We start from the raw sequence: 18,821 nt of genomic DNA on the forward strand, positions 1-18,821 counted from the left end.
GCAGAAATGTGTTTTCCCTGTGTTCTTTTCAGCATATTATCAACAGTTATATTGCAGATATTTTCTACACCAATCCTCTGTTCTTTTAGTTATTAGCTCACCTGGCCCGAAGGGCCGGTGAGCTTATGTCATGGCGCGGCGTCCGTCGTCCGTCGTCCGTCGTCCGTCCGTCCGTCGTCCGTCCGTCCGTCCGTCTGTCCGTCAACATTTCCTTTAAATCGCTACTAGTCATAGAGTTCTGCATGGGTTGTAACCAAATTTGGCCACAAACATCCTTGGGGGAGGGGGAACAGAACTTGTATAAATTTTGGCTCTGACACCCCGGGGGCAGGAGGGGCGGGGCCCAATAGGGGAAATATAGGTAAATCCTTTAAATCGCTACTTGTCATAGAGTTCTACATGGATTGTAACCAAATTTGGCCACAAACATCCTTGGGGGAAGGGGAACAGAACTTGTATAAATTTTGGCTCTGACACCCCGGGGGCAGGAGGGGCGGGGCCCAATAGGGGAAATATAGGTAAATCATTTAAATCGCTACTTGTTATAGAGTTCTGAATGGAATGTAACAAAATTTGGCCACAAACATCCTTGGGGGAAGGGGAACAGAACTTGTATAAATTTTGGCTCTTGTCCCCCGGGGGCAGGAGGGGTGGGGCCCAATAGGGGAAATAGAGGTAAATCCTTTAAATCGCTACTAGTCATAGAGTTCTACATGGATTGTAACTAAATTTTGCCACAAACATCCTTATGTGAAGGGGAACAGAACTTGTATAAATATTTGCTCTGACCCCCCCCCGGGGGCAGGAGGGACGGGGCCCAATAGGGGAAATATAGGTAAATCCTTTAAATCGCTACTTGTCATAGAGTTCTGAATGGAATGTAACAAAATTTGGCCACAAACATCCTTGGGGGAAGGGGAACAGAACTTGTATAAATTTTGGCTCTGACCCCCCAGGGGCAGGAGGGGCGGGGCCCAATAGGGGAAATAGAGGTAAATCCTTTAATCGCTACTAGTCATAGAGTTCTACATGGATTGTAACTAACTTTTGCCACAAACATCCTTGGGGGAAGGGGAACAGAACTTGTATAAATTTTGGCTCTGGCCCCCCGGAGGCTGGAGGGGTGGGGCCCAATAGGGGAAATAGAGGTAAATCCTTCAATTCGCTACTAGTCATAGAGTTCTGCATGGAATGTAACCAAATTTGGCCAGAAATATCCTTGGGAGAATAAGAACTGAGTTTGTATAAATTTTGGCTCTGGTCCCCGGGGCAGGAGGGGCGGGGCCCAATAGGGGAATTATAGGTAAATTCTATAAATTGCTACTTAATTGTCCTAGAGTTTTGTATGGATTGTAACTAAATTTGGCCACAAACATCCTTGGGGGTAGGAGAACAGAACTTGTATAAATTTTGGCTCTGACCCTCAGGGGGCAGGAGGGGCGGGGCCCAATAGGGGAAATAGAGGTAAATTCTATCAATCGCTACTTGTCCTAGAGTTCTGCATGGATTGTAACCAAATTTGGCCACAAACATCCTTGGGGGAAGAGGAACAGAACTTGTATACGTTTTGGCTCTGATCCCCTGGGGGTAGGAGAGGTGGGGCCCAATAGGGGAAATAGAGGTAAATCCTTTAAATCGCTACTTCTCATAGAGTTCTGCATGGATTGTAACCAAATTTGGCCAGAAACATCCTTTGTGGAAGGGGAACAGAACTTGTATAAATTTTGGCTCTGACCCCCAGGGGGCAGGAGGGGTGGGGCCCAATAGGGGATTTAGAGGTTAATATTAAAATTCCTTCAGAAAAGAAACAATGAACCTGTATTCAGAAAATTATTTGGCATTACAAACCAGGTGAGCGATACAGGCCCTCTGGGCCTCTTGTTATTTTTTTCTTCAAATTTAAGTTGAAAGTTTCCTGAGTGTTGGTGTTTTATTTTGCAAAGCTTTATTGAGCTCCTGTGCCCATGAATGGTTGTCCCCCTTTGACTGTTTCACCTCCTGCTATATCATGGCTTTCAGTGGTTTCACACACTTGTCAATGATTTACATTTAAATCGTTTTCATAAACTCATAGACATTTTAAATTGCTGTGGAAAAGCATAGATATAAATTATTGAAATTATTTAAAGTGTCAAGTTTCGTATTCAGCTCATTTTTATAGAAAACATGTTTCAAATGTAAAGTTTCGTATCAAATTCATTTTCATAGAGGAAGAAAAGAAAAAAATTTCCATTGAATTAGTTAAATCAGTTTATTTATATTTTAAACATTATTGATAACTGATAAGAAGTCATAAATAACCTTCTATAAATACTAATAAAGTTTAAAATTCTACAAATGCTGAACAGTAATCATTAAATGATAATCTTCAAACTATTGATTACATTCCCCCCCCCCCCTAGTATAATGAATAATATTTTGATAATATTTTTTTTTAAATATATGTCATAGATCTAATTTTAGATTTTTATTCCTGAAATATCATAGTAGACTGTAGCGTAGATATTTACTATTCATCATATATACCTGATTCTTCACTTTATCAGCAGAAACCAAAGTCATATTACGATCCTTCCACGCGACATTTTATCAGGTAATTCGACAAATAGCGCTCTATTTCTCTCCTAGCTTCACTTTGTTGTCAGATCTCAGTAGTCATAAACAAATTAACCCATCATATTCACTAAACATCAGTCTGGGCACAAGATCTCATCTTCATAATTATTAATCCTATTTCCAATATATTTTTTTATATGATTTATCATTGTGTTTCTCCTCCAACAATCTTTGCCGTTGAAAGGAACAACAAATGAGCGATATGATGAGAAACTCTGGTGATAGCTCAAAACGTCTCACTCTGTTGAATGAGCAGCTCACCGAAAGGAATAGGTTAGTCTTGTTTTTGTGCATTATGTTTATATTTATAAATTACCTCTGTTGGTGTTTTGTTTCTTTTGTTTGCTGTGTTGATTACGTTTTTAAACCTTTGCAAAAGAACATGTACACCTTGTAATGTTCATGCCTCAAAATAAACCTAATTTGTAATGTGTCAAGATTTACATATTACAGGAAAATATTTAATAAATAGGATTGAGTGGTTAAAATATGCTACCCCTTCATCACTAATCTTTCTTTAGAGAAAAAAGTAAAATAGTAAAATGTATAATTGTCAAAAAAATCAATGAAATTTCTTTGGGAAATGTATAATTATTTAAAAAAAAAAAAAAGTCTTGGTATTTGGACAAAGAGAACAAAAAATAGTTCTATGGCATTTAGTCCTCAAATTAACAAGTCAGGCATACAATTATATCTACTTAACTCTTTCTGTACCATTGTCGTATACAGAAGACAGAAAAGCATGACATTTTATCACCGTTGTCGAATGCAGTCGACAGAAAAACATGACATTTTATCCCTGTTGTCTAATGCAGGCGACAGAAAAACATGACATTTTATCCCCGTTGTTGTATGCAGGCGACAGAAAAACATGACATTTTATCCCCGTTGTTGTATGCAGGCGACAGAAAAACATGACATTTTATTCCTGTTGTCTAATGCAGGCGACAGAAAAACATGACATTTTATCCCCATTGTCGTATGCAGGCGACAGAAAAAACATGACATTTTATCCCCGTTGTTGTATACAGAAGACAGAAAAACATGACATTTTATCCCCGTTGTCTAATGCAGGCGACAAAAAAAACATGACATTGTATCCCCTTGTCGTATGCAGGCGACAGGAAAACATGACATTTTATCCCCGTTGTTGTATACAAACGACAAGATATTTGGCTTTGCCTGATTGTGTTTAGCAGATGACATATGAGTAACACAAAAAAGTTTTAAGCAAAAATAACTTCCTTGGTTTATAACAACCATTTTGATAGGTGGAAAGTACACATTTTGTGTCATGCCATCCAAATTGTTTGAATATTTCCTGCGATGTGCTCCCATTGTTATCACCAATGTAAATAACATGGCAACAATCGCAATCATTCTACTGTCAGTAAAAAACAAACCTTGGAAAATAAAGATATCTATGTTATTGAACAAATTATGAATGCCACAAACATTGGTTCTCGTTTTTCTACGATGTTTAGGCCTAATTCAAACCTCATCAGAACACACAATAAACATGTCGCCATATTGCTCCGATGTCTGGGAGGAGCCTAATAGTAAATTTTGGTTTGGAAGCCGGTCAGGAATTATGGTACAGAAAGAGTTAAGCTTCCAGTTCTAAGACAGGGATTAGCTGGGAGATTCAATATTGTGTTCTTTTCCAAAGGTTGATATGGGTGTTGGCTTGTGATTTAGAAAAACACCTTCTGATTTGCCTGTTATACTGCATGGTAGTGTGCATTATATTACAGCTCAGTGCATGTGATGTCATTTGTTTATGTGTACCTTGTCATTGATTTTTGTGTACATTTTGTATGCTTCGCATCATTACACCATTCCAAGTCCTATAATTATATTAATAAATTTTCTTCAAAAATTTTGATCATTTAACAAATTAACTTGACAGTAATGTTGCAAAAGCAAGTTTTTAACTTGGAGAAATTTTCATTTTCAATGGATATTGAAAAACAGTAAATGCAAATTCTCATTAGGGAAAAAGAAATTTTGGCCAAATATATTTTATATTTACAAATAGAGTAACAAATGCATTATTTCCTAGTAAACCCATAATAATTTCTTAAACAGATGACTTTCAGAAACAGCTGGTTTATATTGATACAGATTATAACCAATATGACTAATAATTAATGCAGTTGAAGATTATGCCTTACTACTTCCATTTGCTGCTATGAGATAGATACAATGTATTAACAGCTATACCTAACTGTGACTTCCTAACATAACCACGTGTTCACTACAAATTCTACAAGTTTGATAAACTGTTTATCATGTTGCTGTGATGATAATTAAGCTAGGGTATGGATTGATTAACTATCTATTTAGAATTGGAATTATCATGATGACACAAATGAAGAAATCTTGATAATTATGATTTACAAGAAAATGAAAAGAAATTCCATTGCCTTGCAAAAATTGCATGTATTGAAAATAATGGGTACAAATTAATTGCACAAAATAACAAATTATTTTATTTATTGATAACATATGGTAAAAGATGTGTATTAAAAGCAGTTGACATAATAGTATACAAATGTACATGTATTAGTATTTATTCAAGCCGAAATATACAATATTATAGGCAATTAATGCACTGCTTGTGTCAACAGGGACTTGAAATATTAATATGCCTATGCTATACATTTATAATTAATAGGTGAAGGTATATTGCGAAGAAATGATATTATATTTCATCTATTTAATGTGTAAGAATGAAATTGTTGTGTGCTGTATTTGCATATTACAGAGTTATCTGCCCTTGCGGGTAGGTATTGATTGTGACATGGTAGTGTTTGCGAGCATAACATCATCCATTTCAGAGAAAACAATGTGAGTTTTGCTCAAAAAGCGAAGACAGTCACATTATGGATATCTACTCGAAAGGGAGGTAATTCTGTAATATGCAAAGATAATACCTGGTCATCAGACATAGAAAATGTTGTTCCAAGATATTATTAAATCATTTGGAGACTGGTTCTCCTGCACTTTATTATCTGTCCATATTACAGAGTTATCTGCCCTTGAGGGATAGTTCGTGATTGTTTGTGTACAAAATGATACCATTTTAACTTCCGATCCTATCAAGTAATGAAGCATTTTAAACCACCTCAAAGAAGCAGACAACTTTGTTATATGCTGAGATGAAATATGAATTACATTGTTAACTATAAAATTGTGTTGATGAAAATTTAGACTTTTCTGAAAGAAAAAAATATAATAAATGGAAATATTGGAGAATATTTTATTGGGTGAAGTACAATTAACATGGTTAGAAGCTGGTGTTGTAGTTACTTTAGTTTTGACACTTATAAAGGATATTGGGAATCTGCTATTCTGTGGATGTTATAGCTGTATTATGTTCTTGTTGAAATTGAGATGTCAAGATCTTATTGAAATTTACATCAAGTTTTGTGATTTTGATGTTGAAGGTTAAGTATCATAGATTTTTTGTGAGTCAGTCATTACCACTTTATTGTTAAAATTCAATTTGTTGATGAATTGGTTATAGAATACATGTGAGGATATGTACTGTAATGGACTGAGGGATGTTATACTATAGAGACCAGTGTATTGATTTTATACAGAATCTCTGTATGTGTAACAGTACTGTGTCAGACTGTTTGTCTCTATGTGACCTCATTACAGTAAAAATCATGTGCAGTAGGCTCTTAATTAAAACAGTAATGTTCCTGGTCCTTTATTCAGTACTGGGACATCCTGATATTACCGTAGTTATAACTGGTAGTCATATCACTGGCCAAGGCTTTAGTAGAAAATACTGAGTGTTTCAATGTGTCAATATGTATACCTTAAATTCTCAAATTCTAGAATGAAATCTAACTTTAGAGTGCCACCTGACTTAAACATACCTTGAGAGACTCCTGGTCTTGGTAGCTTTCGTATAAAAACCACATCAATGGGTTAGAATATATAGATGGGATGGCAGCATTTTACAATCAAATCATTATCTTGCTCTTAATAGTATTGGTGTGACAGTTTTTCTATATCATTTAATTCAATCACTATGTGTGGTACTTATCTAAACGGGGCTTTGATAACGTAGATGTCGTATTTTAAAGTGGGGGTATATATAAAAGAAACAGCTTGTCTAGATCTGTCTGTTGAATAAAAAGAGTTTTCCACTCTTTGGTCAATTTCATTGTAACTTGATAACAATGTTAGGAACCATGTGCAGGTATGCATGCAAGTTTTTATCCTCCGCCCAAAACAATGGAGACGCAATTGGTGTTTCCATGGTCAAAAACAATGGAGACACAATTGATGTTTCCATGGTCAAAATCAATGGAGACACAATTGGTGTTTCCATGGTCAAAAACAATGGAGACACAATCGATGTTTCCATGGTCAAAAATGATGGCGACACAATTGGTGTTTCCATGGTCAAAAACAATGGAAACACAATTGGTGTTTCTATGATAAAAACAATGGAGATACAATTGGTGTTTCCATGGTCAAAAACAATGGAGACACAATCGATGTTTCCATGGTCAAAAACAATGGAGACACCATTGGTGTTTCCATGGTCAAAAACAATGGAGACACAATTGGTGTTCCATGGTCCAAAACAATGGAGACACAATTGGTGTTTCCATGGTCAAAAACAATGGAGACACAATTGATGTTTCCATGGTCAAAATCAATGGAGACACAATTGGTGTTTCCATGGTCAAAAACAATGGAGACACAATCGATGTTTCCATGGTCAAAAATGATGGCGACACAATTGGTGTTTCCATGGTCAAAAACAATGGAAACACAATTGGTGTTTCTATGATAAAAACAATGGAGATACAATTGGTGTTTCCATGGTCAAAAACAATGGAGACACAATCGATGTTTCCATGGTCAAAAACAATGGAGACACCATTGGTGTTTCCATGGTCAAAAACAATGGAGACACAATTGGTGTTCCATGGTCCAAAACAATGGAGACACAATTGGTGTTTCCATGGTCAAAAATGATGGCGACACAATTGGTGTTTCCATGGTCAAAAACAATGGAGACACTATTGGTGTTTCTATGATAAAAAAAAAGGGAGACACAATTGGTGTTTCCATGGTCAAAAATAATGGAGACACAATTGGTGTTTCTATGATAAAAAAAAATGGAGACACAATTGGTGTTTCCATGGTCAAACAACAATGGAGACACAATCGGTGTTTCCATGGTCAAAAACAATGGAGATACAATTGGTGTTTCCATGGTCAAAAACAATGGAGATACAATCGGTGTTTCTATGATTTCAAATAAGTGTGTGTGTGGGGAGGGGGGGGGGGGGGTATATTGATCAGCCATTAGTTAAATATCTGATCAGCCATTAGTTAAATTCTGTAGTGACATCACCATTCAAATAAAAGTTAACTTGATTTCTCTTGTAGTGGGGTAATATAGTATAATGTCATATATATAAAACATTGATGTCAAAACTTTGAAAAAAAATAGAGGCGTGTGTATTCTCATTTACTGTTGGAATTAGATAAATTTAGTTTCATTAGACTGTTTTCTGCTGTTTGATGCCTGTATGTGGTGAGAAATGTGAATGTTTCTGTGTTATATACCAGAGGTATATCTCTAATATCAGTTGTTAGCTAATCAGATGAATGCCTACTTTACAGTTAACGTTACCTTTGGGAGATAAAACACGCTAACTATAGTAAGTATGTTAGTCGGGTTGGCATTAATGATGCTTGGAGAGAACTGAATCAAAGGAATGTGGAGATTGAGTTTTCCTGGACAGACAGTGAAAAATGGCACTCTCTACCTGCTTTTAGGACTGAGTTTGTAGAGTTGCAGCATGTAGACAATTAGCTTATATAATACAGGCTGAAGTTTACAAAGACATTGTATGTATAGATAGAATAATTATGAATTGGGATTTGATATGAAGTGTATTGTCATTATATTTGAACATTGAAATTGAATTTACCCTATAGATTTAGTGATTGCCGAAGATGGTTCAGTTTAGCCTGTTTGCAATTGGCATCGGATTTGTGTTACTTTCTTAATTGGAATTTAGATATTCATGATGTGTAGCTCTAGTCATTAGTTTAAAATTTGATTACACAAGTATTCTTATTTCAAAGAAGATAATGTAATTACACAGTTGTATTGAAGAGAAAATAGAAATATTCTCAATGCCTTTTGTCATATTTATTTCTGTTTTCTGAACATGATCACTGGAGCTGGATATTTCTAACAAAAAAAGCATGCATCGTCTACAAATTTTACTAGCATGAGGCCTAGTGCTATATAATGGTAAAGTAGTTGCTATGAGGCAATACCAAAAAAGAGAGTTTTAAAATTGAGTGCACACAATTTAGCTGCAACGTTTTGAAATCAACTAGCAGTGTAATTTTAGAAACATGTAATTAGGTGACAATTGTCTACTCCTGATTCTTTTATTTCGATCAATGATTGTTGAAAATAGCATATCACATTGTCAAGTTAATTGCATACGATGATGAGATGGTTATATAGTTTAGGGACGTGAATGTTTTTTCCAGGAGATAATATTTGATGTTTTAGATAGGTACATGTAACATTCCGTGCAAGGACCATGCAGAGAATAGAACTGGTTACCGTAATCAACCTAATAAGCGCCCCCCTCCCTATAAGTGCCGATCTTCTTTTTTTTAAGCCTCAATTTCGCTTTATACCTTGAATTAAATGCAGACTATAAAGATAGAAGAATTTGAAGTTACTTTATTGAATTAATTGATTGATGGCTTATTATTTTGTGCAATAATTTTATGAAATGCTATTCCAAATTTGGTTAATTTTTTGTTATAAGTACCCTGGGTGCTTATTGGGTTAAATACAGTATGTGTTATTGGGTTAAATACAGTATGTGTTATTGGGTTAAATACAGTATGTGTTATTGGGTTAAATACAGTATGTGTTATTGGGTTAAATACAGTATGTGTTATTGGGTTAAATACAGTATGTGTTATTGGGTTAAATACAGTATGTGTTATTGGGTTAAATACAGTATGTGTTATTGGGTTAAATACATATGTGTTATTGGGTTAAATACAGTATGTGTTATTGGGTTAAATACAGTATGTGTTATTGGGTTAAATACAGTATGTGTTATTGGGTTAAATACAGTATGTGTTATTGGGTTAAATACAGTATGTGTTATTGGGTTAAATACAGTATGTGTTATTGGGTTAAATACAGTATGTGTTATTGGGTTAAATACAGTATGTGTTATTGGGTCAAATACAGTATGTGTTATTGGGTCAAATACAGTATGTGTTATTGGGTCAAATACAGTATGTGTTATTATGCTGGTATGGAAATGAAGGTCAATATCACAATGTAGACATATAGTATAGATAGGAAATCGTGTTAATCTATATTCATTATTTGTTTATGTAATATAGTATTTCATTTTGCTGATGTAGGACATTTGGCATGATACTATATTACTTGTAAATATATATAGACAATAATGCATCCTCCTGAAAGCAGAAATAATTTTATATTTGAAAATATGGCTCCAACATCAAAATGATCAACATAATGAACTCAAAATTCTTAATTAAGACTGAACTTGCTACAAAAATACTCTAAACCTTTCATGGTTACTAAATTTCGCGATTTCCATTTCAAATACAGTTAACATAGATTAACATTCATGGATTTAAAAATGGAATGGAAATTGCTTTTTATATAAATGATGTATCATGGAGATTAACATTGGCTAATTACTTGATTTTGTAAAATTTGTTATAATAAATCGCACACAAAAAAGAGTTGACTTGGTTTATAACTGTATGACGAGTCTTGTATGTTACCCTGTTTGAACACTTTTGGACCTACGTAGTTACTTCACATATTTGTAGGTGGTTTTAATTCACTAAAGATTCAAAGTTTTATTGATCAAATCAGGTCTGAATTAAATATGAATGTCCATAAGAAATGACGGATGTTTCAAGCTCTGGCTAACTCAGTCTCCGTTTGTGTTGTTTAATTCCCAGTCAGGGGATTTAAGTTAATAAAGGTCCTTCCTTTAAGGACGGATGTTGTCAGAACTTTGATTTCTCTGGAGTTATTCTGGTTTAACTTTATGTGATTATGAGGTATCTTTGAACGGGAATGTTTGATTTGGAGCTTTCAAAATTAATACAATACATACTTCTCTAGCTTGTCAATCAGATTTTCAGAATTTCTAGAAAAGACCGGAATTAGAGTTTGTTACAACTGATTCATAATTTAAGTGAAATTAGCTGTACATACTGATTAACTAATAACTGTTCTGAATTTCTTATGTTCATATGAACAATCATGTTGAAAATTAACTTTAATTGCTTCAGTTGTTTATCAAATATATATATTGATGGGGAATTTGTTATGTATGCTGTGAAATGAAATGTACTTCCTCCCTTTTGACATGTGATGTCAAACTGCATGAAAGATTAAATTTAACTTAGGTCCAGTCTACTTTAACAGTCATGTAAAAATGGTGTACACTGCACATTCAGGGAAAAAGGGTTGTTCATTTGAACAATCGTGTTGAAAATTAACTTTAATTACTTCAGTTGTTTATCAAATTTATATATTGATGGGGAATTTGTTATGTATGCTGTGAAATGAAATGTAATTCCTCCCGTTTCACATGTGATGTCAAACTGCATGAAAGATTAAATTTAACTTAGGTCCAGTCTACTATAACAGTCATGTAAAAATGGTGTACACTGCACATTCAGGGAAAAAGTGTTTTGGATGTCTAACCTTTAAAGGATTTTCTAAAATTACATAATGATACATTACCAAATTGATTAAATTAAATAATGTCGTATATATATTAAAGAAACACCAGAAAGGTTCGACAAGGGAAAAATCAAAGAGCAACTGAAATTTTCTTTCATAGGAAATATCACCATTCTCTTTGGTCTTGAAAAGTGACAATTTTGCATCTTCAACACAGTAAAAGTAAATTAACAAAGTAAAAGTAATTTGCTGTGAATTTTTCTGCACACATTTTCCAGGTCAAGAATAAGCACAGCAGTTTCAGCAAGGGTAGGATGTCTTGATTTACGATATTATACTGTGCCATCTCCTTAAAACGGTGAAATTGTGATCAATAAGTCCCTTCCTTTCATATTTTGCTGTATAAACTAATTTTAAGGATGACAATTTAATATTCTTTTAATCTTATTTGAAGATGTAATTTTCAAACTTTTGTGCACTTCTCATGAACAGAATTAGTCTATGAAGTGAATTTAAATATTCCCTGTTTTCTTTCAAAATTTTGTAATTAATTTTCACGAATAGCTAATGTTTTTAATATAATTTCTTCTCATCTAATACAAATCCCTACATTCTACCATTATTAATGTGTGTTGAATTGTTTTACACAAAAATTTAACTTCACAAGAAAAAGAAAATCAATTTTCAAACCGGATATTTTTATGGCACACACTAAATCTCTTATGAATACTTCAAGGTTGAAAATTGTAAGCTGTGGTCATTCATAAATCATATTGAGTATTCCAAATAAGCTGAAATAGAAAATTAAAAATTTGTTTTATAACCACAATTTCAAATATGAAATTATGGAAATATATTTATTGAAACAAATTTAATTTTTAATTTCCTTTATGAATCTATTACAATACAAGATGATATCACGGTTTGGTTTGTAAATTTCACCAATAATCCTGATAAACATTTCACTAATTCATGAATTGAATGATGAGATATTAAGAGAAGGCAGCTCACTATATAATTGGACTGGTAAGAATCTGAAGTAAGAATCTGAAGTGGCTGTGGAGGTTTCTGACTGAAGATGGGGCTGATGAATCTATTGATCTCTTCAGATCATTGCTGGGTTTTATTTCGTACCTTATGTTAAAGTTTCAGTGATCTCTCGGGATTGACGTTTTCATTTCAGTTGAAATAGTCAGAATAAAGGATATTTTTTACTCTTGGTAGCATGCGATGAATGTTTACATTGAATGATTGATCAATCAACATTACATAATTACTGACGAAACTTGCGCAGTTTGGAGTGAAAAAACAACAGCAACGGAAAGCAAAGGTATTGGAAATAATGTGATGTAGTAGCATAAAACATGTCGCTATGGAATTTACCATCTGTTGGGAAAGAATTGGTTACCATGGTCGTAATTGTTCAATGCTGTTAAATTGAGTAAAAGATATGGCATTCTGCTGAATGTCTAATATGTATAATTGTCGTTCGTCAGTGCCTGTTGGACTGGCATTCATCAGTGTGAGGTGATAGAAGGATTATTAGTTTATAATAACAATACTAAAGATTTCAGGAAGTTCAGTAACATTTAAATCAAATGCTGATTGATTTTCAACAAGTGGAGCTGCTGGATACAAATTCTTTCTTAATAACCAAGGTATACCAAGGATTAATTAATTAGTTTATTACTGTTTTCCTGCCTACATGACTTCAATAAGACTTTATCTCAAAAGTCAGTGTTCTCCCTACCAAGGATTATGTATTTTGAACTCATAAAGGATTCCTCAAGGATGTCTAGAACATATGGAAGAATATGTTGAATTCTTTATTTCTTAATAGTGTATAAATTGTGATATAAAGTAAAACCTGTCTAATGACCACCCAAGGGACCAAGGAAATTCATGTCATTCCGGACCCTTATATAAACAGTGGTCTTGTTAAGCAGGTGGTCTTTATACAGAGGTGGTCCCTAAAGAAGGTCTTTATATATTACAGTTGAGCAGCAGTTTAAAAACTTGTACAGTGCCATTATATAGATGGATACCGTTATAAATCTAATGTCTGGATGCTGATTCAGTACAGTGATGGACCTGGGATTTCATATGTCTGTTTAATTTAATTCACATTGATTTTCTCAACAGTTGTTGTGGTCTGTTGTTAGCTATAAGTGTTTGGGAGCCATTGAAGTGTTTGATAGCAGACAATAGACCTGAATGAATATATCTTTAATGCACACTTTTGTACTTCATATTTTGGTAAAACCGTTTGAAAAGTAATCTCATATGTAAAAAAACCTTACTGTCTTAAAGATGTAAGAACTTTTCTGAATCTAAAGCAAAATATAACATAACAATGATTCAATAGAAAAGGCAAGATATGATTACGAAAGGAATAGTAAAACTGAACTGTCAATATGATGTTGTCACCTGATGCTGATGTATTGGTTTGGTTTTATTAGTTATCATCACTACATCATATTAACATCAGGCTCATTTAAGGTTGGGAGGTAGAGGAAAACTGGAGTACTCGGAATAAAGCTAGCAGTACCTGGCAACTACCCCACATTGGATTTGAACTTGCGACCCAGAGATGAAGGGCTTGTGGTAAAATGTAGGGAAATCTAACCTCTCCGCTACCACGGCCCCAACCTCAACTAGATATATCAATGTTGGAGTAGAATGTGTTTTAATGTTGATTGGTCACTATTGGTCAGTTATTGATTGTTGTTACCTGGACCAGGTAATATTTGATTACCTACTGATCATGTTATATATATGTATCAGGTTATGACACACTGTCAAAGTATATTTGGCCTTACCAGTTCCACAATGGACGGCATCTACCAGCGTGTATTGGTCCTACACCAGGGGCCGGGAATGTATGACTTTTTGGTTTTGCATACCTGGGATTTAGTTATGACTTATTGTGAAGTATTACGTGAACTGTTATATTCTGTCAAAGTTGTTTTTCTGTATGCCTTGATAGCAATTGTGTTGACTGGTTAGTTTAATCCATGTGGTGGACACGAGATCTACGGTAGTTTTTATTACGATGAGTTATGGCTAATCTGTGATTAAGTAATATTAATACAGATATTTGTTGAAAGCATGAAAAGTATTTAACTATACTCACAGGTAGAATAGCCAATAGATGAAATAAGTATGGGATGTACTTTCTTAATATAGAAATGTGTTTAGATATATATTGAAGCACTCTGGTGAAATTTTGCCCGAAAGATTAACTGATATCTTTTGATAATGCAGTCTAAGTGAACTTGTTGGTGCTATTCTATAGAAACAGAATGCTGTTTTAGAAACCATAGTGAGAAGGGGATTGTTAATTTCAAAAAGTGTTTCATATTATTCATTTGTAAAGGTAAGTTAAAATTGCATTATTGATAATAAAAATTGTAACATATATATGTTTGTTTGTTTACTGTTGTGTAAATTATTGTATGAACAAGTATGTTGCATCATGAAAAGGAATTTTAACCTGTCTTGTTTCTGCTGTTATTTTCAGAAAAATTCAGGAGCTACAAACAGACTTGTCGAATTCTACTCAAAAATGGGGAAGAATTAACGATGAGCTTACACAGCTTCAGTCAGAGAAAGAGAGGGAGAAAGAGATTTTAATTAGTAAACATGAAGACAATATTAACAAATTTAAAAGTCAAATTGAAGACATGGTAAGAAAACAGGTGTCGCTGAGGTTAATGGCTTAATCATGCAATTATATATAATCAATTATCATGCTTCCATCTTGGAAATTTGTTTCAAAATTATTGGACAAAAGTTCAGAGTAACACCATTCAAAGTCATGACCGTGACAACCATATATATATCAGATGTTCCTTTATTCACAGTATGGAAATCCTCCCTTCTTCTTATAAATGATCCTAACATAATGAATCTTTAAATTTATGTCCCACAAGATGATCACTGAGAAAACATAAATTTTAAAATCTTTAAAAATTTTCCATAGAAAATTTTAATAGGATGCTCAGCTCAGATGTAATATGAAAATGAATGTTTCTCTTTGTAGCAAAGAGCCTTAGATAAAGCCAACAATAAAATGAAAACAAAGTCAGAAGATTTTGAAAAAGAAAAAGAGGAAGCCATAAATCGTAAACAAGGAGAAATCAACAGTCTTAAAAAACAACTGGAACAAAATAAGGAGGAACTCGACAAACAGGAAGTCCAAACACAGGCACACAAACGGGTGTTAGATACCATTACCATAGAAAAGGAAGCTCTACAGGTAGGGTCAAAGGTCAGAACTGTGTTAGATACAATTACCATAGAAAAGGAAGCTCTACTGGTAGGGTCAAAGGTCAAAACTGTGTTAGATACAATTACCATAGAAAAGGAAGCTCTACTGGTAGGGTCAAAGGTCAAAACTGTGTTAGATACCATTACCATAGAAAAGGAAGCTCTACAGGTAGGGTCAAAGGTCAAAACTGTGTTAGATACCTTTACCATATAATACAGTCAGTGGTGAATTGATAGTATAAACCCCGTTGATTTCAACCAAAGGCTACTCAACTTTATTTCTCGATAAATTGAGCATGTCACGCGCAATTTGGAGCCGTGCGGATGAATTTATGATGCTCCAAATCAGAAACTTTTGATGTTTTCAGTACCGAACGTACGTTCGATGAGCATGTACATGTATCAAAATAGGTTTGAACACATATACATGTACGTGTGTAAATACAAATGTAGAAAAGTTACATTGTTTATGTTACTACCGTACCTCTTTGAGCAATGCTTCCGTGCGTATGATAAATAAACAATGTTGTACAATGTACAGTTTTGCACATTCCGCTGACGACGCAATGTTTACATGGTGTATGTCGGCGAGTCCGTGTTGTAGATCTACATCCTATTTGTATTTTTATTATCTTTGGTTGTACGCGAATGGATAAGATATGTCAGGACAACATCAGTCTTTGAGTTGGATAAGTTTATCCAAAACGACCTAGCACGACAAAGTATTTTTGTTCACCTCGGGGGACAGACAAGTTCTTTACGTTATCTACTGTGAATCGGCGAGAGTAGGCCTTACATACACATTGTACGTTTGGATGTTTCGAAATATCAATGAAACGGAATCCTACAATTGTAGCTTTACAATACTTGTAATAGATATCTTTAATATTTATTGAGGTGTTTGAAACAACAATATAAATAAAAGCTAACATTTTGAGAGCAGTAAACGATTACCGTAGTGGGCCTACCTGTGTTTGTACATGTTCCTCGAAACGACGTCCGATACATTTGAAAATCTCCAAAATCCGGAAATAATGAGATGGAACTATGTAAACATCCGTGTATTCAAGTAATTTCAAACGTGAACTGATTAAGTAGAACGTAAGTGATCACAAAATTGAAGAAACTCTGTTTGCCACACCTCCTTGACACAGGTGGTTTGAATCGGACGCCGCGTCACAACTACGTTAAATATCCTGCCACGTTATGAATTGTGTACGCGTATGTAATCATACGAAGCAAAAGATTAAAACCAAACTACTTTGCACCACAGTGTTTTTAACAACAGATAAATAAAAAGATTTACAGTTTCATACCGGGAAAACCCCAGATAAATGCTTATCAGACGGAACTCATTTTATTTGTATGTTCATTGATAAATTGGCGGAAATTTCCGCCACTTCGAGTGGCTGTTCCAAATGCCTGTCGGAACCAAACGATATAATTCAATTTTAGTCTTATAAATGCCATAAACACTATTTAAATTTTGAGCTATGAAAATAATAGTTAAGACTGTAAATATAAGGATTAAAGTCTCTTTCTGGTGATTCTATCGAAGGATAAAGTTGAGTAGGGTATCGATATTTGTTTCATGGACCGCTTGCGGTCCATTCCAAATATCGATACCCTACTCAACTTTATCCTTCGATAGAACCACCAGAAAGAGACTTTAATCCTTAAAGAAAAGGAAGCTCTACAGGTAGGGTCAAAGGTCAAAACTGTTAGATACCATAACTAGAGAAAAGGAAGCTATACAGGTAAGGTCAAAGGTCAAAACTCTATTATAGAAAATGAAGCTCTATGGGAAGGGTTGAAAGTAAAAAGTCAAAATTGTGTTTAATATCATTTCTATAGAAAAGGGTGTTTTATAAGTAAGGTCAAAGCTCAAAATTGTTTTGAATACTGCTCTATAGAAAAGGTAGCTGTAAAGGCAGGTTCAAAGGTCAAATCTGTGAGAGACATCATTTTTATAGAATAGGAGAGACAGGTTTAGGATTATCGGAGGTTGTGTTAAAAACTAGTATAAATGAAAATAATAAAAATAAAGAGGTATTTCTGCAAAATCAAATTTCTCAGTCATGTCATGAATTTACCCATGACTGTCCTGTCATTGTGATGTTATGTTGTAGAGTCATACTGACTTTATTTACATTGGTGCATTCAATTGATATTTAGGCAAGACCATTTGTTTTCTAGACTTGTCTTGTTGGATCTAAGGGATATATTTACATTGTATGATGAGGTTTTGTCATGTGTTCTCCAGTTTGAGAAAGACAAGGCTGAAAAGCAAGTGAAGCGACTAGAGGCAGAGAAGGAGACGCTGAACGGTAACCTTATCCACGCCCGCGTAGAGGTCACCAAGACACAGTCCACTTATGAAAAACTTGAAGCAGAGCATAAAAACGTCATGGAGCAGATCAGTGACCTTAAGTCCGAGATCGAAAAGTCAAATAAGTCCAGAAAAGAGGTAGGAGTTTCCTTAACTCTATAACTCTGAATTTTACACTTTGAGACAAATTGATTCCAAAAAATGGCAGACATGCATTCACTTTTAAATTTGACTAAGTTATCATTTGTTACCCATTTAATGAATCGAATGAAAGTTTTCTGTGTTATCACATTTTTAGTTTTGTATGAAAAAGGGAAGAAGTGAATAGGGGAGAAAGTATCATCTTTCCTTTGGACTTGTATAAAAATCATTCATGCAGTAGATTCATGAAGACTTTCCATTACAGTTGCAGAAACAGAAAGACAACATTCAATCAGAGAAAGATGCAGCTATCACCGAGCGAGAGAGTCTACAAAGGGAGGTAATTGAGGGTAAAGTCACATTACAACAGAAGGACATGCAGATAGAAGAGCTACAGAAAAAGTCTGACGATCTACAAAGAGAGGTAATTGGTATCGTGTGTTTATCATTAAATTAAGCCATACGGCATATAAATAATAATAGGTCATTTTCATTGTAGATACAAGATTAGGTCATAGCTTGTAGAATAGTTAATTTGGTTTCAAATCATTGAGATATATAATCTTGTCCTTGTTTTAGTAAATGGTTCCCTACTAATATGAAATTGATAGAAGTTACAGGTCCTTTTACTATTAGTAAATTACTCGTTTATTTTCGCATATTCATGCCCACAATTTTCACGTCAATTTAATTTTACAATTTATATTG

At 34.3% G+C, this 18,821-nt stretch overlaps 1 protein-coding gene across 2 annotated transcripts in view; it reads left to right on the top strand.

Annotated features, from left to right (window-relative positions):
* LOC138331901 (CAP-Gly domain-containing linker protein 1-like) overlaps positions 1 to 18,821 on the top strand; it is a 102,213-nt gene that overhangs the window by 59,420 nt on the left and 23,972 nt on the right. For both annotated transcript variants that reach the window (XM_069279760.1, XM_069279759.1), the window contains 5 exons: positions 2,801 to 2,889; positions 14,895 to 15,060; positions 15,417 to 15,632; positions 17,907 to 18,110; positions 18,379 to 18,537. In XM_069279760.1, coding sequence (XP_069135861.1) covers positions 2,801 to 2,889; positions 14,895 to 15,060; positions 15,417 to 15,632; positions 17,907 to 18,110; positions 18,379 to 18,537 — 834 coding nt within the window. The remainder of the gene's footprint in view (positions 1 to 2,800; positions 2,890 to 14,894; positions 15,061 to 15,416; positions 15,633 to 17,906; positions 18,111 to 18,378; positions 18,538 to 18,821) is intronic.

The sequence above is a fragment of the Argopecten irradians genome, chromosome 9 (assembly GCF_041381155.1).
Source record: "Argopecten irradians isolate NY chromosome 9, Ai_NY, whole genome shotgun sequence".
Classification (NCBI taxonomy): Eukaryota; Metazoa; Mollusca; class Bivalvia; order Pectinida; family Pectinidae; genus Argopecten; species Argopecten irradians.